The 25,259-nt window shown below is 35.0% G+C and overlaps 1 protein-coding gene across 24 annotated transcripts in view; it reads left to right on the forward strand.

Moving 5' to 3' along the window:
• Dlg2 (discs large MAGUK scaffold protein 2) overlaps positions 1-25,259 on the forward strand; it is a 1,841,012-nt gene that overhangs the window by 1,231,184 nt on the left and 584,569 nt on the right. For all 24 annotated transcript variants that reach the window (XM_076937777.1, XM_076937790.1, XM_076937770.1 and 21 more), the window contains one exon: positions 20,260-20,310. In XM_076937777.1, the coding sequence (XP_076793892.1) occupies positions 20,260-20,310 (51 nt within the window). The remainder of the gene's footprint in view (positions 1-20,259; positions 20,311-25,259) is intronic.

Consider the following 25,259-nt stretch of genomic DNA (forward strand, 5'->3'; position numbering starts at 1 on the left):
TCCTTTTAAGAGTCAACAAGATATCTTTCTCCACTGTGGTTTTGAGCTAACAGCAGATGAAGTGGGATCAGAAAGGGGGAATGAGTAAGATAGCCATCCTGTGCAGCAGCCATCTCAACCTGTGAAGATGTTACTTTCTGCTAAAATAATAATCACTGATATTGGAAAAAAAAAAAACCTAGGTTGAACATAACTCAACCTAAAATTTAGGTTCAGGAACTAAGGTCCATGTAGAAAATCTGACTCTTCTAGATTGCAAATTTAGTTGGCAATAAAGACCGTGGATCCTGATCTTTAGAGAAAAAAAATAAACCAGTTTAAGGGGATGACTTTTTTCATTTTTATTTTTTTAATCTGGCATTATTTGTTCTTCTCTTAATAGTATATCCAAGATTTTTGTGTGACTGTTTAATGCATATGTAATTATGTTAATCTATAATACTAATTGGCTAATATTTACCTTTTCTCTATCAATAAAACCAGTATACGTAGTACTTCTTATAGAATTACCTAGCTCAGATTTGCCTGAAGTCTTGTTAAAGAGTGAGTTAAGAGAAAGAAAATGATTTTTATATGAGGACGTTATCATCAAAGGCTACCTCAATAGCCTTTCCTTTATTCCAAAAGTGGAGCATATCATCATGAATCTCCCAACAGGACACTTAGTAAGCTCCAGAAAAAAGAAAAAAAAAAGAAAGAAAGAAAGCCAGACCACGGAAATGTTTCTAGTGAATTAATCTGGTGGCCATTTTCCCCCCTGAAAGATGAATCTTCTTTCTAAAAAACAATGATACTCAACAGTCTAAAATTATATAAAACAGAACTATTGTAGGTCAACTTGGTATCCTGAATGATTTAAACACTAAAGAAAACGTGAGGAAGACATTTTTTATTTTTTATTTTCAATACAATTGCTTAGTCACTAACGGTTCTGAAGACAGGAAAGATTCAGCAGCTTGGCATGAATTAGTTTTTTCTTCTGAATTCAACTGTGTAAATATAAGGCACTAAATGGGGTACAACTTAGAAACTACAAAATTAAACATCTGCCACCTGTCTAGTAGCGCACTGGATGCTGAATTGTTGCATTGGTGTCCTTATGTGTTTGTGTATGTTGAACCATTTATCTGGACTGCTTGACTGTTATTTTCTCTTCCTTTGGTTAAGTGATTCTTGCCCCTTATCTTTTCAAACTAAACACTGACCATGGAATCTCTCTTCCCAGACACTTCCTTCACGAATGCAGGAAGTACCCATCTTCTAAATGACTCTCAGACTGATATTCTTAGACGTTAACCCTGAGTCTCTTCTTACTATGCTTCCTGGCTCTCTTGCAGGTTCCTAGCTTCTAAGAAGCTGGTTCATCAATCTGATGTTAGCACTGCTTGTCAATTGTTCTCAGCATCACCACTGATCACTTTTGACACTGCTGGGTTCAATGTCTTTAGAATATGGAAGACAATCAAGACTTACTGGAGTGAATGAATGAACAAATAAACTAATGATGTCATGAATTAATTAACTTTACGGCACAGCTTGCTGTTGCTTGGTTTAACTTGGGAGGTAGTGCGAAAGAACTCACAGACCCTCAGTGAGTCTTTCAATAAAGGCACTCCGTGTGATTATAGTCAGCACACTCAAGCCTTGTTACATGCCACTCTTTTTCTTAAATAATCACTTACTGGCCTTTGGATGAGCATGCTGCTTTTTCAAGGGCATTCTTTGGCAAGAGTAGAAACAAGCTCTTGCCAAAACACTCCTGCTGGAGAATAAGGCGGAGCAAAGGGGAAAACTGCGGCTTTGGGGTTGCAATTTTAAAGCCAGTTTCCATAAAGAATAATCCTTAAACCTTTACTTCAGCATTCTATTTGCCCAGTGGGAAAACACATTTTCTTTGCAAAGTTTGTGAGAATTCACTCCAGTTCAACATGTTCAAAAAGAATATTCAAACAAAGATGAATCCATAACATTATCACCACAGCTTGTTTTAAATACTTTCAGTTTTGTCTTATTCTTTTTAAAAATGGAGACAAAAGGCATTCCTACTTCATAGTACAATAATGCATGTGAGAGTACCCTGAGCTGTATTATGAAAATGTGATTTTTGTGACTTAAAATAAATCTATAATTGGCGAGTAGAAAATAAATCCTTAACTTTTATCTTTCTGAAATTCAGATTTTAGATGGGAAAAAAAACCCACCTCAATTGTTTTTTCGATACTGTTCTTCATATACGCCCCCATATAAGCATGTTCAGATGAATCTTACAGCAGTTCTTCCTTTCTCAGGCTGCCTTCCTTTCTTTCTACTCTGGTCACTGGATCTTTGGTTTAAAATGAAGGCTTTTCTCATGAGGCACTTTGCATATTTGGATGCTGGCAAGATTATAGGAATCTGTATTTTAAATGATTTCAATGTGAACTAGAAACCAGCAACAGTGTCATATTTGATACTGGAAAAAAAACTGACTGCTATGGGCATTTTGTAAAGACTTCAGGCAGCAGTGGTTACATTTTAGAGTCTTTCTAAAGATTCCTTCTAAGGAATACATGCCATGTTGCCAAGGCAATTTTCTTATGTAGAGCACTTTCTGTTTTTTTCAGTCCTGTGTTTAAAGCAATCAGACACATTACTCAGGGAACATTTCTGTTCCGTTGATTAATAGTTTCAAATAGCCTGAAAGTCTTTACCATAAACCACTATCCAAATGCCCTTCATTAACTATAACAAGGAAGAGGTGTTAAACAGTCAGTCACCTCCCTGCCTGGAATAGAGGAGCAGATGCTAAAGACAATACCAGGGATACTCAGCAATGTAGAAAGGAAAATTCCCTTAAAGCAAGGCTTGGGAGGAATGGATTCTTGTGAGTGTGCAATGTATTCTCTCTTTAGGTTTTAAGATGCTCAAGTTCTAAAGTGGCAGTTGGGCTAAACATCCCATGGTAAAGTGTGATTCATAAGCCAAGCAAGAGGGAGGCTTCTTTCATTCCCCAGCAAGCTGTGGAAGAAAGCCTACACAAGTACAGTGCCTCTGAAGCTTTATAAGCCCCTTGGTTTCAGAGAAAATTGACAAGCTGTCCCCAGAAGCCTCTCAGACTAAATGTGTGCTTTGAAAACAGGAACCACATTTTCTCTGTCAGCTTTTGTAGGCCAAGACTAGATCTAGGAAAGTTTCATGATAGCAAGTGCAGTGAAAACACCTCAGCTCTGTGTTCATTAGTGTCAAGAACAATGCTATCAATGTGTCCCATATTTGAGCATCTTTATGAAGCATCTTTAGGTTAATGCACAATATTTTGTGCAGGTTTATATAAATAGATAATGTATTCTTTACATTAACCTAAAATGTGGCTTGGCAAAAATATCATTAAATATGGTGTCAGAGAGCCTAGTGATGTCTTTACCCTTGCCATGATTCTATTGTAGTTACTTGGCTGAACACAAGTTGCAACTAGTAACTAATATTTAAATATTTTTGAAAGGAATTTCTCAAGAATCTATACTCTTACCACTTTGCAACAGGCAGTAGTTTTTAGCTACCATTCGCTTGTTCAAGCTTACTTGATTCTGTTCAGTAAGAGCATTCCTAACTTAATGTTTGTTCAGTTATGAGTTTAGTGATGGTGATCATATTAGTGAGTATGTACATATGCTGCTTCAAGGTCACTCTTCATTTTACTTGTGTGTAGAGCTTGCAAATCATACTGGCAATTTAGGTAAGAACAATGACCTTAGACGCATTAAATTATTATACACAAGATTTCCTAATATTGTAAGTTCCTAGGCACTATTTCTAGAAACCAGTGTTTTATTTATGTGATATTAATAGTAAATAGTAATATGTTTTTAATTTCAAATTTCTCTTTTTTGCTTGTGAATAAGAAATCAATTCACTGTTAAATATTAACATTGTATCTTGCAGTTTTATGATAATCACTGACTTCTAGAAAGATTTTGGTTATTGCTTGTTTTATTTTGGATTTCATACAGACTATCATAGTATATGTGAACAACGTTGTTGTATTTTTTCATCCTAATCTGTGTGCATTTATGTATCTTCTTTTGTCTTATTATAATCTAGGGTTTGATGAGACATTTTCAAGTTGTTCCTGGCCTCTGAGTGTGTGTGTGTGTGTGTGTGTGTGTGTGTGTGTGTGTGTGTGTGTATACACAGACACATGTACATGTATGCATGGTCCAATGTAGTTATTGTTCATGAGGGGTTACACACCTTGATTTTTGTGACAGAGTCTTTCACCCTGTCAGGGGCTTACTCATTCCACTAAACTGATGGGATAATGAGCCCTAAAAAGCTACCTGTCTGTGCTTCCCCAGTATTAAGATTAGGGCATGTACCAGCATGCTTGTGTTCGGTGTGAGTGGTTTTATTTATTATTTAAGTGTGGTTTTGCCTGTTTGTAAGGTACACATTGTGTTCTCATTCCTACCTCACATTCTCCTTCCCACTCCTGGCAAGGGCCAATCTTCCCTACAAATCTCTTGCTAAATTACATATCTTTGTATTTATTTTGTCACTGGTTCATTTTAGCCAGGTCCATCTGTGTAACCATAGGTTTGACACAGTCCACTAGAGCCTGGTACGCTCACAACTGTATATAGTGACTCATTTTCTCTGAACCCATCAGTAGACAATAGTTCAGCAAGGAGAGACGGAGCCTCCTGAGTTTCTCTCATAGCCATGACTGACTATTGACAGGGAAGATTTTGTGCAGGTCCAATTGCAGACCACCACAGTTGCTGTGAGTTCAGGATTTCTATGAATGGGCAGTCTATGAGAGGCAAGTCATAGCCTTGCTTCATATCTTTCCATTCTATTTGGTTTTGTTGTGATAAATGCTATAACCAAAGGACACTTGAGGAAAAATGGGTTTATTTCATCTTGTACTTCCAGGTCACAATTAATCACTGAGAGAATTCAGAGCAAGAAGTAAAGATGTAAGTTTGAAGCAGAAACCAAGGAGGAATGCAGGCTTCACTCCACCCACAGCAAGCTAGACCCTGCAACATGAATCATCAAGCAAGATAGTGTCACACAGACATGGCCACAGGCCAATCTGATCTAAATAAATTTTTCAATTGAAATTTCCTTTAGCTTATGTTAAGTTGAAAACAGAGACTATCCAAACTACTTCTGGCTCTTACTGTCTTTCTCCTTTCCTTTTCTGTGATTTTTTTTCCCTGAGCCTTAGAGGAGATGGAATGAATGTCTTGTTTTATGTATGTCTTCATTAGGACTGTACACTGAACCATCACTTTCTCTCAGTACCTAGAACACCTACGAGTCTTCAAATTCATTGCAATTAAGTTTTCAAGGAGTATTTATCTATGGGTATAAATAAACATATTTAGAAGATAATATAACCCTATGTGAAGTTTGGTAAACAGTTGCAATAAGATTGCCCTTACCTCTGCCCAGAGTTTATCTATGACTTTCCCTGTTCTGTATTGCTGACTGGTTTATAGTACTGGGCATTAATTCTCTCCTCTGAAGCAAGCCTCAAATCTAGTCAAAAAGTAGTTGGCTGCCCCCCTAATAGTGGGACACTATTGCACAAAAACTGCCATAGCTCTATAGTAAAGGTTCTTATAAGTTGTGATTTTATTTCATTTGATTCTAGGAATATTTTAATTTCATTTCCAATTTCTTCACTGACACATTTGTTGTTCAAATGTGTATTGGTCATTTTCCATGTATTTGTGCACATTCTATAGTTCTCTTGCTTTTGTTATCTAGGTATATCTGATGTGGTATAATAAAAGATTATTTTGGTATTTTACATTTGTTAAGGCTTTGTTTATATCATAGAATGTGAATCATTTTACAGATGGTTCCATAGTCCACTGAGAAGAAAATGTACTTTATATCTGTTTGAAACTACATTATATATGTGTGCGTTAAGGCCATTTGCTTTATAGTGTAATTTGACTCTGAAGTTTCTTTGATGATTTCAGTTCAATTCAGTTAATTATTGATATCAATTATTATTGTTGTATCAGAACATATGGGACCTTTATACCCATTGGTATCTGTTTTCTAAAGCTGTATGCCCCAATATTTGGTAAATATATATTTACAATTGATATACCATTTTAGTAAATTGCCCTTGTATTGTAATGGTCTTTATTTATTCTGACTAGCTTTTGTCTGAAATCTGGTTTATCAGTTATAGATTAGTTATATCTCTTTATATTTACAGTTATACTTCTTATAGGCAACATGAAGTTATGTCTTCTTTAATTGACTCTGTCGCTTCTTGAAAGTATGGACACCTTTAACTTTTAAAGTAATAGTCACATAGTCAGATTAACAGAAACCATATTTGTTTCTAATTATCTATTTTCTTCCTTTTTCCTATTTGAGTCTTTCACATCTTTTCTGTCTTTTTTTCATTTACTGAGCATATTATATTAATCTATTTTGTCCTTTTTATTAACATAGCACAATCATTTATTTCAGATTGCCTGTAGCTGCTATGGTTTATTCTCCACATTTACAATCAATTCAACATTCAGCTCACTCTATACCTCTCTTCAAGTTCTGGGAGTGTCTTACATGAACAAGTCCTTTCCAATCCTCTTCTAGTCTCATGGATGTTCTTCTTACCACTTTCTCATAAACCACACACAAGCATTTTCTTAATGCTTCTATTTGTAACCATTCATTTCTTAAGAATAAAAATAGTTTTTCTTTGCTGTTTTGTTTTCTACTGCCCTTCCTTTTCTATGTAGACTCAATTTTTGGGTTTCCTTCTCTGTAAAAATGAAGCTCATTTTAATGTGGGTGTTTTTTTACAATAGACTCTTGCTGGCAATTATAATTTCTGCATTTATTTTTCTGAGAACTCTTCCTTTCCTCCTCCACTTCCTAATAATGACATCATAATTTCCTAGGTTAGTGATTTTCTTTTTTAGCACTTGAGTTTATCATTTTTCTCTCTCATGAATGGCATGGCTTCTGGGAAATCAGATATAATTTTCTTGTTTTTCTCCTGATTATTAATGTGCTCATACAGTTCTCTTTTAACTTATTTTCAGAATTTTATTTTTTTTTCTAAACTTGGCAGTACGTAATTCTGTAATCCAGGGGAGGTTGGAGGGCTACTCAGAGTTCAAAGCCATCTCGGGCCACATTGAATTCCAAGCTAACCTGGAATATAGAGCAAGAGCCTATGTCAAAAAAGAAAAAAAAAGAAAGAAAGGGTTTTTTTTTTTTTTTCGTATGTTTTATTTTTTCTGAATTTTTGTATGTTATAGGATCTGGATGTTTGTTGTTAAGGTTTTATAACGACTGTATGTTTCATGTTTGTCCTGCTTGGAGTTCTCTCCATTTCTTGGAGCTGTGGTTCGATCTAGGAGAAATTTTCAACCATTGTGTCTTCAAATGTTGCTTCTATAGCTCTTTTTCTTCTTTCTCCAGAGTAATTATGTTTGTTGTTTGCTTTTTATTGTTGCTGTTGCTGTCATTTCTCCATTGTCGCCATTTTTGGGTAATTCTGACTTGCCTTCTCCTCTGTCAAGCCCAGATGGAAAATGCCTTTGATCATTTGTTCAGTTGTATTCCTGGGCTCAATGCATGGAGTCAGCCTCACTGCCAGAAGTGTATAATTGCAGCTATCTGACTATGTTTTCTAGTTTCCTTAGTTGCTTATAAAGCAGCTTTGTTCATGGGTTATATTTCAAGTCATTGAACTAGTGAGACTACCATCTTCTATCAATGGAATTAGCTGAGTGAAGATGGATGTTTTCAAGTGCAGTTTACATTCTGCTGGAGATTGTTTTCTGACAAGTACCCTTGTTTCTTCTCTATGTATGTGCAAGGTCTCCCCCTGAGCAGGGCACTTGTGTCAGTGATAAGGATCATCTATGTGTGGTAGAGCAATCTTGTACAAGCTTCCAGCCTTTAGTGGGATAGAGATAATGTAAACAGTTGTAAAAACTGCATGACTCCCTAATTTCCCAGATACCCCTGTTAAACTTACATTCAGTCCGGACAGTCTGTTAACTTCACCAACCATTATTACCACCCTAGGCCACTTCAATTTTCTCTTCCCTTGATTATTTGCCAGTGACTGGAAACACTATTGTTTCCAGCAGCTGAGCAGCAATTTTTTTCTTTGTTCTCCAAATGAAGCCAGCCCCCTCTGGCACTAAAGCTGAAACACTCACTGCTTTTTCTACCCTAATAGACACATTGTGCCTCCAGAACTTTTTATCAGAAGATGGGGGTAGCTTCAGAGGGAGTTGTGCATAGGAGCACCACAGGCTAGAATATGACAGATTTCTACTGTTGTTAAATAAGGCTCAGTGGTTTCTCTGGAGTTGTTTGTATTTGATCAGATTGTTGTTTTTCTTTGGTCAGTTTTCAGAGTGTTGAAATGCCTACTTTTATGTTCTATCCAGTTTTTACATCTCTTTTGCAAGAGGGTTTGCCAAGGTAACTACTTATTTATTAATTTGCAGCAATAAATAGTATAATAATAAAACTTATTATGTGTCCAGTTATAGTTCCAAGTATTTTATTAATTAGTCTAACTTACACCAATTCACAAAATCACTGTGTCTTTATAACTCTGCGAAACTATCATTTACAGATGCATAAAAGACATATAGATGTCGTGTGTATGTATGTATGTGTGTGTGTAAGTTAGTGGGTGAGAAAATGTATATGGATGAGTGTGTATAAGAACACTACTAATAGAAAGATAGGGTTTGCTAAACAGGAGACAAATCATGAAAGACTTTATGAAAGAATAAAACTTATATAGGCAAACAACATTTTGAATAGTTGATTGATCACTAAGAAACAAATGTCAATATCCTTTATTACTGCCCTACTGCCTGCCTTTGATCTCCATTATTTCTATAGAAGATTTATGTCTGGTTAACTTAGTTCCAATTTACTCACACTTAAGACATTTATACAATGTGATTCCTATAATGGAACTGACAATTCTTCATGATAGATTAAGAATGGGCAGATATACACCAGTGACCTATGATTAAGGACACATCTTAGGAGCTCACACTTTCACCTTCCAACATAGCAAAGTCAACAAATACTTAAAAGCTCACAATGAGAACTTGGCTGACAACTGTCTACAGAGAGAGCCATTAACTGTATCCCTTATTGAGGCTACACTCTTTTCTTTACATAACAACTGTCACAGCCATGCCTTCACTATGCCTGGCTCCTCCCCTACTCCTCAATTCAGTCAGAGAAGAACTGGTATAGATATGAAAAACCAGGACTTTTCAGTTATTTTCTTTTGAAGTACTACATTATTTATACTTTTGGGCACTGTTCATTTTTATTTTATTTAGGTTAACTTAATCTAACAGTGTAAGATAAGGAAAATCACTTCCTCTGTAAAAATTTTGAATATGATCTAGCAAAGTGATTTCTTGAAAGATTCTTAAAACTAATACCCATCAATCACACCCACTCTGACTTCCCTTACCTGCTACCAGACACAAACATCCCACATCAGTTTCTATTTAGAAGGGTATCAGATAATAGCCAACCCAGAAAGATCATGAGAATACCAAACCAGTGAGATAGGACAATTTACAAATGAGGAGCAAAGGCTAAGAGACAGTAACTAATGTCCAAAGTTTATATCTAGAGGATGGAAGAATAAGGTTGTGCACAAAATTAACCTGAATTCTGAATCCCAGCTCCGAATCACCACACTGGGTTATTATATTCTCACATGGAACCACATGGTGTTTCTCTTCCATGTTTAAATGATAGCTAGGCACCAGAAAGTTCTTAGGATTTAGTCAGAGATTATCTCTCTTCAAATGATAAGCTATGCAGGCAGCCCAATGTCATGGGAACATCTTAACAGTCAACGTTGAAAAGATCCTAGACTCATACTGAGGCACTTGTGTTTATCAGATGAACAATTTCAACAAGTTTTTTCCTCTTTTAGCTTCTCACTCACCTACAATACTGACGTGATAGTGATATCTGCTGAAAGACTACTGTGAGATGTGAATGCAATAATGTATTGTAAGTTATGTGTAAAGAAGTGGTATTCTCATTAGCATCTCATAAAATAAGTTGCAAAGACACAAATCAGAATCTTACATTTTCTGTATTTTGCCATGTTGGAGGACAGGAAGTGGGGACATAAAGACACTAATAATTTGTGTTTGTCATCGTCCTAAGGTACATCAAGAAAAGTAAAATACTTCTGTGATATACTTTCTTCCACCATAGTATCTGAATCAAAGTTATTGCTATAACTTTTTGTGTAGCAAGCATTACTGGGCATTTGTTTTTCTAAAACAACACAAATTCAGATGGCCTAGAAGGGAGATAAAGGCCTGTGGCTCTTTGGAAGAATAGATGGGCTTTTAAAATGGAAAAGGACTTTCTATGAACTAGTAAAAAACAAAGAGCAATCACTCAGTGCATATTTGTTAACTGATGGGTTGGTCTTGGAAACTACTAAAAGGGTGACCCATATTCAGATGAAAAGGGAGGTAGCTTATTGATCCCAAAACTTGACAAGAAATTACTGCAGAGAAATTAAAGTGGTTTGCTTTTTAAGAAAACTGACAATGGTCAGCAGAACTTTTGGTATGAGAGTTTTGAAGATTATAGCAAATAGAAATCCCAAGCATAAGATCTAGTTGATTTACGCATTTACTATTTATAATGTGGCTACTATGGGGTAGAAATGACTATAAGTACTTCAGAAAAATCAAGGATTTAGCATGTAGTGCTTCTTTAAGTATCAGTGACTATGAAGCAAGGAACTGGACTGTGATGAAGACTCCAAGTGTAGTCAGTGGTCTCATGCTAGGTGTGGCCAGGAGGAACACAGGAGGGACAGTGGGTGCTTTGTGAGCAGACACAGGGTATCTTCATCCTTTCATTCCTCACTATACATACTGATTGATGAATCTTAAAAGAGAATACATGTTGAACATGCATTTTTCACGATGAAAAAAAGATGAGACTAATGAACAAGGTAGTTCCAATTTTGTGTTGCTTATGGCTATGGAACTTGGGAGAAAAATGTCTTAGAAATTTAACTTCTTAAACAAGAAAAATTAGCATTCACACTTGATGCTCTGAGGATTACTATGTTAATTAGGTTAACTTAAGAAATTACCTGGCCCATAAGGCAGACATTATAGAACACAACAGCAATTTTAGTGGTAGTAGATTTGGCAATGTTAGTTGTTGGCAGTGGGAGCAGCAGATGTGGCAATGGTGTTGGGCTGCTGCAGTGGAATTATTACAGTAGTAGGGCCTGCTGCAGAAACAGAAATATTTGTTGTGTTGGTATTGCAGTGATTATAATGGTAAATCATTATTGCTTTTACCACTTTTCTTATAATTTCATACAATAGAATGATGTTTATTCAAGGTATTTATTAGAAAATGTTTTATAGAAGAGACATTCTTTGTCTAATATGATAGAAATTAACACCTTCAATGCAATTCAAATTCATGAAGAGAAAAGTTTGTTTTGTTTCCTGCTGTATTAGTAATACTCCATCTAATGCATGAGGAATTCTAGGCTCAAAATCACTTTTCTAAGAATTTTAACAATACCCATTGAGTAAAAATATTTAGTGTGGGCTCAAGATATTAATAAGAATACCCAAAGAAGATAATCGTCCTAAGTCCAGCACAATTGCTTAGCTAGAAAAAATTCAACATAGGAAATAGAGTATACATCTAGAAAGGTAATTCATGGAACTCTTAAATTTTAGAGCAGTTGGTAAATGTTTCAAGATGTTGTTTAGGGATAAAGAAAAAATACTTGAACTAACTTAAGCAGCAAAATTACAAGATGAAAGTATCAAAGCAAATGATTTAAAAATGAAATAGGAAAATGTATTTCAAGGGATTATATCAGTGCCTGTACGAAAATGGTAACGTGTATGTAAAGTAGGATATTAACTATTGGTGTGAAATGTGAAGGATTAGTGGGAAAAAGTATGGAAGAGCTGCTCTGGTCTTTTAGGCTTAGCTCTTATATTCCGATGGAACCACAACCCAGATTGCAAGAGATTAGTAAAAATAAAGAAGATTTATGGATAAGAAAGACCAAGAGCAGAGGTATGAGCAAGAGAAGCAGGAGCAAGGATTAGCAAGGCACATTTTATATATGGGTGAAAATGTGTGTTGAACTGTGTTACTTTGTAAAATTAATATGCATTAATAATTTCAAATGAATTTATTAATAGATAGAATGAAAAAGAATGGTAATGAAGCAGATAATGCCCCTGCCATGCACTGCCAAATGTTATAGTAATCTTACACTTGAATAAAAGGAAAATTACTTCTTAGCTCTTGGTTTACACCAAATTTGAAATGTCTCTTGGAATTTAGCAATCAAACTTTATATTGTTTTGTATTAGCTGTTTTTGTTGGTGATGGTGGTGATTTGGTTTAGTTTGTGTGTAATTTTGTTTTACTGTCTATTAGATTAGTTCTTAGTTCTTTTGGACAATTTTACTGACCAAGCAATTTATACAGGGGGGTTGTAAGGGGAGGAAGAGATTTGATGGAATGAGAACCCTGTGTGTCATGACACAGGAATACTGATAAATATTGCTCTTTACAACACTTAGTGTTCTCAAAGAGTATATTCAAGCTCATGAAATATTTAAACCCCAAAACTAAAAGAGCCTGACCAGACTGCAGCCAAATGAATACATTAAAACCACCTGTTCCTTTTCCATCTGCACATTGTACAGAGAAAGAGACGGGTAGAGGGAGAACCATTCTTGAATCGGAGACAAATCCAGTTACATACATAGTGACTACATTGCCACTTCACTGGTGAAGCCTTTATTCAAGACAATAATAATGTTTTCAATCTATAATGACTTCTTTTTATCATACATGTAATAATCCTAAACTATTTTTCTTTACCTCACTTAATAAAAATACTAACAATATTTTATTATGCATCTAGAGTTTAAAAAAAACTACTTAATTAAAAAGTTATAGATTTTAATTAAAAACCTAAAGCATAGTAATTATTATGTTTATGATCTCTTCTTTAAACCCAAAGTTCCATTGTTATGGAGACTTAAATAATAGAGGCTGAAAAGGAAAGAATTGCTCAGGAATTAGATGCTATAGAATAGTGGTTTTTTTTTTTTTTATTTGGTTGAAAATGTAATTTAGCAGTTCACTGAGTTCAGAAATTTGTTTAACTAAGATTAGAATTCTTAACTTAAAGTCTGATAGAAGTTTGCTGATAGAAGACATTCAGGTGAGAAATAGAAACATTGTTCCTACCAAAATTAGAATCTCAGCCAAGAATATTAATAACTGTGATTTGGGAGATGGGTTGGTTGATAGTGTGGTTGTCTCCTAATCATTAAGATCTAAGTTCCAACCCCCAAACCCACTTTTAAAAGCTAGGCATGGTGACAAAAAACAGAGACAGACAGCTACCTGGACCTGGTTGACTACTCAGTCTACACTTTTGGATATATTCCAGGCTGGTGAGAGATTGTGTCTAAAGATAAGGTTGACAATGCCTAAGTTTCACAGGGATGATTAAAATAAACATAGGATTTAAAGGAAAAGAAGCATTAGTGTTCTCTGTAATTTCTTTTCATACAGGTAGAACAAAAAGAGTCTGTCTATCTATCTATCTATCTATCTATCTATCTATCTATCTATATCATCATCATCTGTCATATATTATCTATCAGTTTGTCTGCCTATCTATTTTGTTTTCTAACAGTAAAAGAAGCTACTTTTTATTTCTGTCTGAAATCTGAGCTCTCTGTTGCAAACATGGAAAAGATAATGAGATATTTGGTTAGAGTACAGGAAACAGCACCACACTGTCACCTAGACTCCCCTTTCCTGGGGAAGCTTATAGAGTATGGGGAAGGGACATGGCTGAGGATACTCATAGGTTGGAAAATTACCATCTGGAAAGATCATAGGTTTCCAGGTTAGGGTCTTTGGAATAGTGAGCCATAGGAAAATGTTAATACTGAATATTAAGGTCAGTAGATAAAGGAGGACCTTGATGGAAAAATGTCAAAGCTGGTGGAAAAAAAAATCTCAGAAATGATGAATGTGCATAAGAAAACAAAAGCATTTTTGCCCAGTCAGGGTTACCTACCATGATAGCTCCAGAATCAATACAAGTTTTCTGAATATTAGGCCAGGATTCTGCCCAGCAGGAAATAATATCTGCCCACATACCCTACCCATTTAGCTCTGCTATCATGAGCCCTTTCTTGACTCTTATGGTTAGAATCATCTGTTACTTCATATCAATCCATGTTTTGTAATAAAGGACAACAGTTATTGATAGTTACCCACATAAGAAGGAAGAAGATGTGAGAGTGACTCACGTGAATTCAAACTCTAAACTAATTTGAAGATTACTATGAACAAGTTTTAGTGAATGATGCTACAAATAGAGAATATGTTGGGAACAGCTTTCAGAATGTGGACAATGATAGTTGAGTGATGAGATAGCCAGGACTAGAAACTAGAATATTCAGTGCTAAAAGGAAAAGGCAAAAATGAATAGACAGACATTGGGAAAGTTTTAGATGAGTTAATGTTCTGGGTAAAGGAGTAAGTGCAGTCTTATTCTGTTATGTGTGTTTGTGTGTATGTGTTGGTAATCTTTACTCAAGTACCCATGCTTGCATAGCAATCACTTTACATACTGAACCAGCCTCCGACTAACTAAGCATGACTTAGACATAGAAACTTCTAGTCAAAATCAACCACCATGAATTTTATTGCATTCTATTTGAAACTGAATATGTACATGTTGCAAATACTAGATAATCAAGAACCTTATACATGGTAAATAGTGGGGTGGTGGCCACTACTCGACTCTGTATTTTGTATATTGTATGCCACACTTTTTACATTTTTTATTGTTTTTTTTTATTTATTTACATTTCAAATGTTATCCCCCTTCCTGGTTTCCTCTATGAAAATCCCCTATTATACCCACATTCCACTGCCTCACCGTTATGAGGACTTAAAATGCCTGTGGGTTAGCTCTCATTAAAGGATGTGTTTCATGATAGTATGTGTATATCTTAAAGACTATTTTCTCAGTATCTGTCACTATGCATGGTTCTTTATAAATATCTAATAATTGTTCTTTGGGCAGAATTGTGTTTGGTCTTAAAAGGCCTGCGCTTTGATGTTTCTGTTTCAGCACTTGTTAAGAGATGTGGCATTGGGAGATGTAAGAATCTGTTCTTCTTGAAGTTCAGTATGTTCTTAGCTTTAGGGGAATTTAAAAGGTGATAAATTTGTTTTAAAAATCAAGGAAATCATTAAGATTCCAATTTAAAAGATTAAAGCAAGAAACACATCACCTGTGCTATTCATGAAAAAAAGTATCTTTTCAGGAGATAAAAATAAATCTTGAAATCAAATTATGTTATCATCCAGGCAGGTGGTTACTATAGCAGTGAAGAAGAGAAAAAGGCAGTAAAATTGACTAAAGATTTCCAGAGGCAGAAATATATATATATATAAAGCATTCCAAGTTTATAAAATGATAACTTTAAGTACCAAGTTGGAATGTCAGCAGGTTGTGGGTCTTGCTTTCTCTTTATTTAAGTGCCATATGAGGCCAGGAAGGCTTCCTGCCCAGAAAAGTGCTGGACAATGTGTAGCATCAATTTTGTTTTTTGGCTACCAGAGAAACCAGAATCATCAATTATACAGAGAAAAATTAATTAATTATCTAAAGAAGAAAATTTTTTAGTCTTTGAAAATTCCATCCATATATACACTAAACATGATCATATCTATTTCTTATTTTACCCTCCAACTCTTCACATACCCTGTAATACATTTTTCTCCTAACTTAGAACTTATGTTCTCTCCTCTCTCTTTGTCTCTCTGTCTCTGTCTCTCTGTCTCTCTGTCTCTCTCTCTCTCTCTCTCTCTCTCTCTCTCTCTCTATCTCTCTCTCTCTCTGTCTCTCTCTCTCTCTCTCCCACTCAGTCCAATCAGTGTTGCCTATGTGTACATTGTACGTAAAGGTAAAGGTGGGACCTCTGCAAGCACTAGAGAATGGGAAACCTACCAATGGTCATACCCACAAAGAAGATTTATCTTCTATTTCTACCAACTATCAACTGTGAGGAGCTCCTCAGTAAAGGGAGGTGTGAGTTTATGGGTGAAATAGCCATGCCAAACAGCATCTCACAGAATGCCTCCTCATCCTCAAGTTCTTGTACTCTTTCTGTTTCCTCTTCTACAATGTTTCCTAAGCCTTCAGTAAAGGCTTGGTGATGAGCATGTCCCATTTAGGGCTGTGTTCTCATAGTTTTTATTCTTAGCAGGCAGATCTGCATTGATTCCTGACAACTAAAAATGAATAAATGCATAAATAAATACATAATAAATAAATAAACAAATACTTAGAAGACAATTTGACAACATGAGCATTTAGCAAAACAATAGCAACTCTTAACTTAGAACTGTGGCCTCTCAGCCATGAGGCTTTGACTAGATTACCTGTACCAAACATGAAATTCTCTCTTGTGGAACAGGCCTTAAATCCAATCAGAAAGCTGTTTGTTACCCCAGAACCATAATGTGACCCAGTAGGCACATACCACCTGGCTGGTAGGTAGTGCAGCATAATGTGCCCCACATGGATAATTCCACCAATGTCTTCTTTTTTCCACCATCAGCCTGCATAGCACATCTCAGTGCTACAAAAGGAGGGAGGAAGTTTCCCAATTGCTTCAAGAGTGATTTCTTTATGTCCCAGAGCCAAACCAGGTTGTGTTTTCACCTATAGGATTATGTTATGTAGCTATGGTAGATGATAAACAAGGGCAATGGAAATAGCCTGTTGTCCTAAAATCATATATTTTAAAACTAGGAAATTCTATACATGTTCTTGATTTTCCAAAATGCCAGTCTCTTGGTTTTCTACTTTTCAAGATAGAAAGAGGCTATCAAGTGAACAGGGCCAGAGCTGAAGTATGCAACTTAATCCAACTATGCAACTTTCTCTCCCCCATGCGGTCAGAAACACTATATTACTAACATGCTTAAAAATCACAGGAAATGTGACTGGTCAAGAGAAAATATACTTGTTAGAATTCTTTTCAGAAAGAGAACATCATGAGTAGAAAGCTTTATATCAGAAGAGTTAGGGAGATGGGCTTGCAAATAAAGTACTTGCTGTAGGGATATGAAGATATGAGTTCAAATTCCTCAAACATGCATAAAATTAGCACAGGTGTATAACAACTGTGATTCTATGCTAAGAAGGAAGGTCCAGTCTGGAATATCTCCCAGAAGCTTTTAGGTCTGCTAGCCTGCCCTATTCAACAAGTCTCTCTTTCAAATAACATAGAAGGTGAGGACCGATGCCTGAGTTTGTCTGCTGACTTCCACACATATGCTGTTACTTACATGCCCTTGAACATTCATGAACATGCATCACAAACACACATGCACATGCACAGACATAAATAAAAATTTAAAAGTTACATACTGAGGAACTGGTGTGGATTAGATTGAAACCTTGGGGAGAAGATCATACAACAGTGGATGTCTGTTGTATGACCATTGCCAGGAGTGAATGAGAGCCATATGCAACGTGGTTTTAATTTCCATAAAGGAATGCTCAAGATGATGGGTGAGGTGATTTTCTGTATGCAGACACTCCTTGATTCATCACCACTCAGTAAATTACCACACTCTATATGCGGAGACTACTGAAGGAGTATTCTCCAGTCTAATTAATTGAAAGGGCTCTAAACATCTATAAAAATCAGTCAAGACTTAGGAAATTCTCATTAAAATACAGATATTCTTAGGTCTTATGTTTTGTTCTTTTTATCAAAAGAGAGTTTGTGTCTTCCTCTATTTCCTCAGAGCTCGTCAAAAGGACATAGGCATCATTCTTCTTCTAATGAGAGCATAAACATTAGAACCTGCAAAGTAGCTAATTCCTGAATTTGCACAATAGCTTTATGATTCCATATTTTAAAATGTTTACAAGGTAACGTTGAAATATTGGTTCACCTATGGTTAAAAGCATTCACTGCTCTTTAATTTTGGTACAGACATGAAATCTAATTTAATTCTGGTTACAGACATGAAATTTTCTTTTTAGATCAAGTACATCCTGGGTGTCACTGTTTATCCTTAAGAGCCTGGATATTGTAAAATTAGGCAAATAACATTACATTCTTTAGTGGAAAACTAAAGATCCTTAGGGTACAAAGAAGCCAGGTGACTCAGCTGATATCACTTGCTCATGAAGCTGACTAGTAAACGTCAGAATATTAATTATGATGTGAAATTGGAATGAATCTTGGATCTAATATTCAGCACACATAAACTTAGAACTGTGAAGCAAAAATTATATATGCTACTATATATATTCTCTGTGATGTAAACCAGTAAAATTGCCTTGTCTTCTAACTACACCTTGAAAGATGCCTTTCACTGTGAATCATCGGCTAGTTACTATCAGAGGTTTATTTACTTTCTCTGAAGCTTATTTCCCCTCCCCAGTGTGCAGCACTTTAATAACACAAAGGGTTCCCCTCCAGAAAACCAGTGAAACCAAAAGAAGCTTCATGGAGCCATACTGAGCAAATGAAAACATACCACATTAATTCGGTCTCCTCCCAGTGAGTTATCAACTATGGAAAGTTAAAAAAATAAATAAACAAAACTTCAAACAGAAGATTACATATACATGGAGTTTTGAGAGGTTTTTCTTTTCTTTCCTTTTACATATGCTAAACCAAAACCTCCCTAAAGCTGCCGAAGCTTTCTGACATCACAAAGCCCTTCTCTGTGAGTCACTGAATTGCTGAAACCCAGAAAATCTAATTTAGTTTAGGTCTGTTTGATAATGTAATAACACAGTAAAATGTGATTCACCAATTAGCTCATGTAATTGAATAATCAAAAACATGCTCCAAGCCAGTCACTGAGGCCTAGTCCATCACCCTCGTGGTTCTGTATTTTTCTGATTGCAACTGCAGGTACATCTTCCATCAATGATGTTTCTCATGAAAGAGAACTGACAAATATCTGTGGTTGTAGATCAGTGGAGTACTTAGCTTCAGTACTCGTTGGTTTCTCTTGGCTGTTTCATCAGCTCCCTCTTGACCAAGTTTTACATTGAGTAAAGGGGCTGACTATCTAGTCCCTGTCTCCATAGAGTGCTTAGTCTCATGTACTATATTTCAATTGCATAAGGATAGAACCAAATTGATGTTAACACCTTAAAGAAATCACAATTTCATGGTGGGAAAACTGTCTCCCTGGATGATTCCTAAATTCTAACGGCATTGCTGAGATATACTTTAGGGAGGGAAAAAAAAGCAATAAACAATTTGAGAGGTTTTTCTCTGAAATTTTAATTGGGTAAGAAGAAATCTGTAGTAGATAAAAATTGGAATTGGCTACTTGGCAGATCGTTTTACAGCATTTCCTCATAATTCTGTATCCACATCTGTTGAAATGTAGATGCCTGGCTATATTCAAAATCTATTTCTCTTCATAAATTCAAATCAGCTAAAGGATTGTTTAGGTTGTTGAAACAATTTCTAATGAGTAATTTCAAAATATGTCCTAGCTTATTTACTTATTCCTTCTGAAGTATTTGAACATGCTTTCATGGTCCATGGCTTCCCAGCAAGCAAAGTGAAGAGTAATTGGAATATGTTACTTGAACTTGAGTCACTAAAGAGGTGGAATTTCTTAGCTGACTTGGTTATTATTTAATGTAGTTTTGCTCCTTGATAGAAAGAAGAAAGAGGAGAGCAGGAGGAAAAATGAGTGGGCAGAGAAGGAACATAGTAGAGGAGGAGTAGATGGGGAGAGAGGAGAAAGATAATATGTAGCTTTGCCCTGTCTTTAAAAAGGTCATACTTTAGTTTTTATCAATAAGATTTAAACTGATGTTAGCAAGCAATTACCTTTGTAATTATATCATTACTCTTAGATGGTTTGTTATTCATAAACTTACAATGAATATTTTCTATTGTCCACTTACATTAAAAAAAACAACAAATAATAACATTCTTAAGGGATGGAATCATTAATTATTTTGTAGCACTTCATCTTGTTTGGGAAAAAATATAATCAAAAGCATAACATAAAGGAAATTTTCTGGAAGGACAGGTGCATGTCGCCATTTTTGGAGTTCCTTGTCAGTTTTAAGCGTAGAATCTCATAGTTAAAATTCATTAGTAATTCTCATACTTTTTTCCCTATTAATAGGTCAATGGAACAGAAATTGAATATGAATTCGAAGAAATTACATTGGAGAGGGTAAGAAAATTTTTAAATTTTTAACTTTTCATTCTACCTTCTAGGTCTGAAATTTGTTTGTCTTGTGAAAATGAAAAATTGTATTTCTTAACCCAAAGTGCCATGCAAGATTTACAGGGAAAATATTAGTGAAATATTCGCAGTCGAGAGAACTGGGATAAAAGACAGAATAACCAGAAAGTTCAATTTGTAAATTATGTGGCCAGGACTTGGAGAAACAAATGGGAAAGGCAGAAAGGGACCAGGAGCTTGTGCAGCTCTATTCTGAATGCTTTGTTATGAATGATTTGTTTTTAATGATTAACGCTTGTAATTATGATTAGCCGTTAGTTTTCATGAGATACTACAGGATGTTCTCAATTGTGTGATATTAATGTAATCTGACAAAGAGCTACCACACATCTTCTATTTCATTAACAAAAGGAGTAATAAACTTAAAACCTGTCCACAGAGGCAGATGCACAGCATCACTGCAGAGCTCTGAAAAATATGTGCAAAGGACCTTGCCAATGACTTCTGACAAATAAAGAAACTCTGCCACACAGCCCTAATGTATTTACATATTTTACAAAACACAAAAAGATGTCAAAGGCCATCTAGAAAAAGACAGTGTCAGAAAGCATTAACTTAATATAATTAATATAATATAATACTTAATATCTTTCTAAAAGTGAGCATAAAACTGCTTACTTACCCTCATTAGGAAATGAAGACAAGGAGCATGAATAGTTAGGGACCTAACTGGCAAATATTTCAAAGAAGTTTTCATATCCAGTGAAAATGATCAGTTCTCAAAATTAGTTAATTTGGAAATACCAATCAAAAACCTTGGTTTAAAAAAAAGCATAGCTTTAGCACAATTACATTCATAAGAATAGACAAATTTCATAACTGCACACATTTATACTGTTTAAAACAGTGAAGGCTTAAAATTATGTTTACTGCTTTATTATAAAGCCACATAAAATTAATCATATTAAGTTTAAATACTCTTTATAACTGTGAAGGCTTAAAATATGTTTACTATGTTATAATATACCCATATAATATTAACCAAATTAAATTAAATACAATTAACTGTTAAATTATATTTCAATATCATTTTAGAATATTTTCTAATTTCAAGAATACAAAGCATATCTCAATTGTATTAAACGATCAAATATTAATTAAATCAAACTGAATAAAACCCTTTAACTTTACATTTCCAAAAGTTTCAATAAAAATTTTAAAGTGTTCTACTCTTTGAAAAATAAAAAAGAGGAAAAATTAAACATTGGGAAAAAAGTGGTAGACTCCCCACAGTCTGGTTGAGGCTTCTCATCAGCTCAGAATCAAGGACTCCAACACAATTGATAATATTGTTTATGAGGGTTACTGACAGATATTAGCATGCAATTTACTTTGTAAATAGAGACTTGCCCTTAGATGATTTGTTACCTATAAAATGAAAATGCATATTTCGTATGGTCCTCTCATAGAAAAAAAAGCAAATTATAACACTCTAAGGGATGAAATCATTGCTGATTATTTTTGTAGTTTCATATTTCATTTTGGCAAAAACATAATCAAAAGCTTGAGCATGAAAGAAATGTTTAGGAATGGCAAGTGTGAGGTGGCAATAGGTTTGTGAAGTACAATACAAAACGAAAATGGTGAGCCTTCTAAACCCAGAACATATGCAACTAAACTGGTCTCACTGTGTACTTGATTCTTCTCTTCCTGAGTTATCCTTTTTATAGAGAGATGTTTCATATAAAAATAATAATGAACTAGATTTAAGGTCTGAATGTGTATGACTTTTGTTAAGACTTTGTTCATTTCTAAGGCACCTTCTAAAATCTCAAATAAGGCTATTAACTTTTGTTTGCTGTGAAGTTATCCTACTTCCCTGCATCTCCATGACCTAAGGTTTTACCATAGCAACTGTATTAGTGTCAGATACACCTTGGGAACCATTCTGTGAACCCATTTATATTTATTAGTAACTCTCGAGAATAATATCTCAAGAAGTTACCAAAATCCATTAAATAATTGGTGAACATAGTAATGTTTGTCTCTCTTTTGGGAAGCCCACACTTGGAGGTGTCTTGTTTTCCTTTCACTAAATATCTATTTATTAATTCCTGTACCTAAAAATCTATGTAAAATAATGATATTAAATTCTAATCATTCCTTCCTTGTGATATATTAAAATAAATACTATATATATACATATATAGTATATATATATATATATATATATATATATATATATATATATATATATCCTGAAACAATCTATTAAAAATACTGGCATCTTATTAAGGATTTAGGTTGATTTTAGTCATTTCTTCTTGCATATTTTCTAAATATCTTTAATAATTTTATAATACATTAATATAAAGTGAAAACATAGTTATTACCTTGTGAGCCATCATTCAAAGTATGAGTTAATACTATGGACCTATTTAAATTTATATTTCCACTTTAATTTTCTGCTATTCACTTTCTCAGTCAACAGATTTTTCATTTAAGTTTAATTTTTATTGAGAGTGAGTAGTCTTAAAGAAATTTACATAGGAAGTTAATTGTTTGCCAGATGGAGTCTTTAAAACATCCATTATGGACTTTGATAAAATTTTAATAGCATGCTAAATAGAGAAAGTGAAATTAGGGAAAATTAGTTCAAATGAGAGAGAGAAAGAAGAAAAACTACACACATTTGTAAATCCTCTCCAGAGCTGGCAATGTGATTAGTGAGGTACCATGCGAGATATATGTTTGCAGTTCATCTAAACTCAGGGCCTATGTAACTAAGCAGGTCTCACATGTGCTTGATTCTTCTCCCTTCCCTTACTCAGTATACACACATTTTTAAGAGATGATTAGCTTGGTGCATAGATCAGCAGATAACTAGAGGCCAATATCAAGTTTAGAGAGAGGGCATCATTTGGAGTCAAATAATGGCAGGTTCTAGTCTGGATTCTCATAGCTACTTATTTCCTCCTCCTAAGCATGCACACCTTTTATCTGTCGCCACATCCTTCAACTTCAACTTCCAACCATACATTAAACTTGTCACTTCCATTAACTGTACACCCTCCAAATCCTCTGTGCTATGCATCGTCTTCTGCAGAGTTCTCTCACTCTTCCACAATCTCCACTAATTTCCTGGTTTTCCCCCTAGTTTTCATTTTTTATGTCCACCATTCCCTTATATATTAAATGTAGTCTAGTCCAGCATTCTCACTTCCCATCTCATATATTCTTTGCATATATTTCACATTTATCTGATTTGTTCCCTGCATTAAAATCTCAGCTCTATTAACTGGGCATTAAAGCTCCTTTTATTCATTCCACATCAGCACCTGAGCCACTGGCCATGGCCAAGGAAACACTCAGCTTGCATTAAGTTCTTAACCATTGACCCATGACTCTCAAAACTCTACTGAAAATTCTTAAATATTTCACTACAAAAATCACTTTCTCCTTCTGAGAGAACTTTCACATTTCTGTGACATCTTCAAATCTCTAAAGCCCTCTTTTCCTCAGTCACTGTCAACTGATAACTGCCCTCCATGTGTCCTTGAGAAAAGGTAAGAAGTGATTTCAGGATTTCATTTTTGCCTTATTTTATGTGACCATGTGGCAATGAACTTTTTCCAAAAAAAGTGAAAGAATTTTTCTGCTTCCTTTCTGGGACAGCCCTTAGTTTGTGAGCTGGACTCCATAACCTCATATTCATTTGAAGACATTGCTTCTACAGTGATCATCTGTTCTTCTGGATTTTCCAATCCTCTCTGTTTTGCTTGAATTTCTATGACATGGATATTACATAATATCTCTTATTAATAAGATGCTATAACTCAACCAAATATGCCCCTGCCATATTACCCATCTCTTGCCACATTAGACTATTTTGCTTGTAAGACAAATGTATAGTTTTATTTATTACACTTTATTAGCCTATTTACTTTTTCCTTTTATTTGTTGTTGTTTTGTTTTCTTTTGAGATAAAGCCTCACTTTTCTGGCTTAGCACTTGCATTGTAGAGAGGATAAGCTCAATCTTGTAACAATCCTTCTGCCTCCCAAGTGCCAGTTGTGCAGGTACAACTGATAATCTCTGCCAAAACAAGGTAATCATCCCTTCAAAATTCTACATTACTAAGGTCTGTCAGATGATCCTTGGCCAGAAGGCTGAATACCAATGCTCCAACGTTTTGAAGTATAAGGGACTGTCCAGGTGATCAGTGGTCTCTATACATTGGCTAAGTTTTGGAAGCTGTGCTTTGTGTTTCCCGTATTTTCAGTTAATTCGGTCATTATTGGATTTCTGATGGGGTTGAAAATTTATAGTCTTATAGCCAACCCAGGCTATTTACTTTGAAAGAACAAATGAGGATGGTTTTCATATGACATTTGATCTAAAACCAGGACAAAAGCCAGGAGCACAACTATAGTCCGTTAAGTTAGGATAGAGAACAGTTTTCTTTTTTATTGACAATAATGTTGGACCAAGTGTTAGGTCTATTTTGTACTTTATAAATCACAAAATGGTAATAGCTGCGCTTGATATATATTTTGAGAAAAAGTTGTTTTTTTTTTTTTTTAATTCTAACAAAAAGGGTGAAATGTGGCAGAAATTTCCCTGCCCAATCTATTTTAAATATTAGAGCAGCAAGAGGCCTGTGATTGGACAAGTAAAAGGGAGTCAGAGCTAAGAGAGAGAGAGAGAGAGAGAGAGAGAGAGAGAGAGAGAGAGAGAGAGAGAGAGAGGAGAGAAAAAGGGGAGCAGAAAATAGAAGAGGATGTAAACCAGCATGGCTTTAACCAGCAATAGGTAGATATGAAACTAAAAGTTTAAGATAAATGGGATAAATTGTCTAATCTGTGTTGGCATCTTACCATTATCAATTAGCCTTGAAATTTTTGTGTGGGTATCTTGGTGTTTGAGTATTTGATGAT

Source organism: Arvicanthis niloticus, chromosome 1 (genome assembly GCF_011762505.2).
Source record: "Arvicanthis niloticus isolate mArvNil1 chromosome 1, mArvNil1.pat.X, whole genome shotgun sequence".
NCBI lineage: Eukaryota > Metazoa > Chordata > Mammalia > Rodentia > Muridae > Arvicanthis > Arvicanthis niloticus.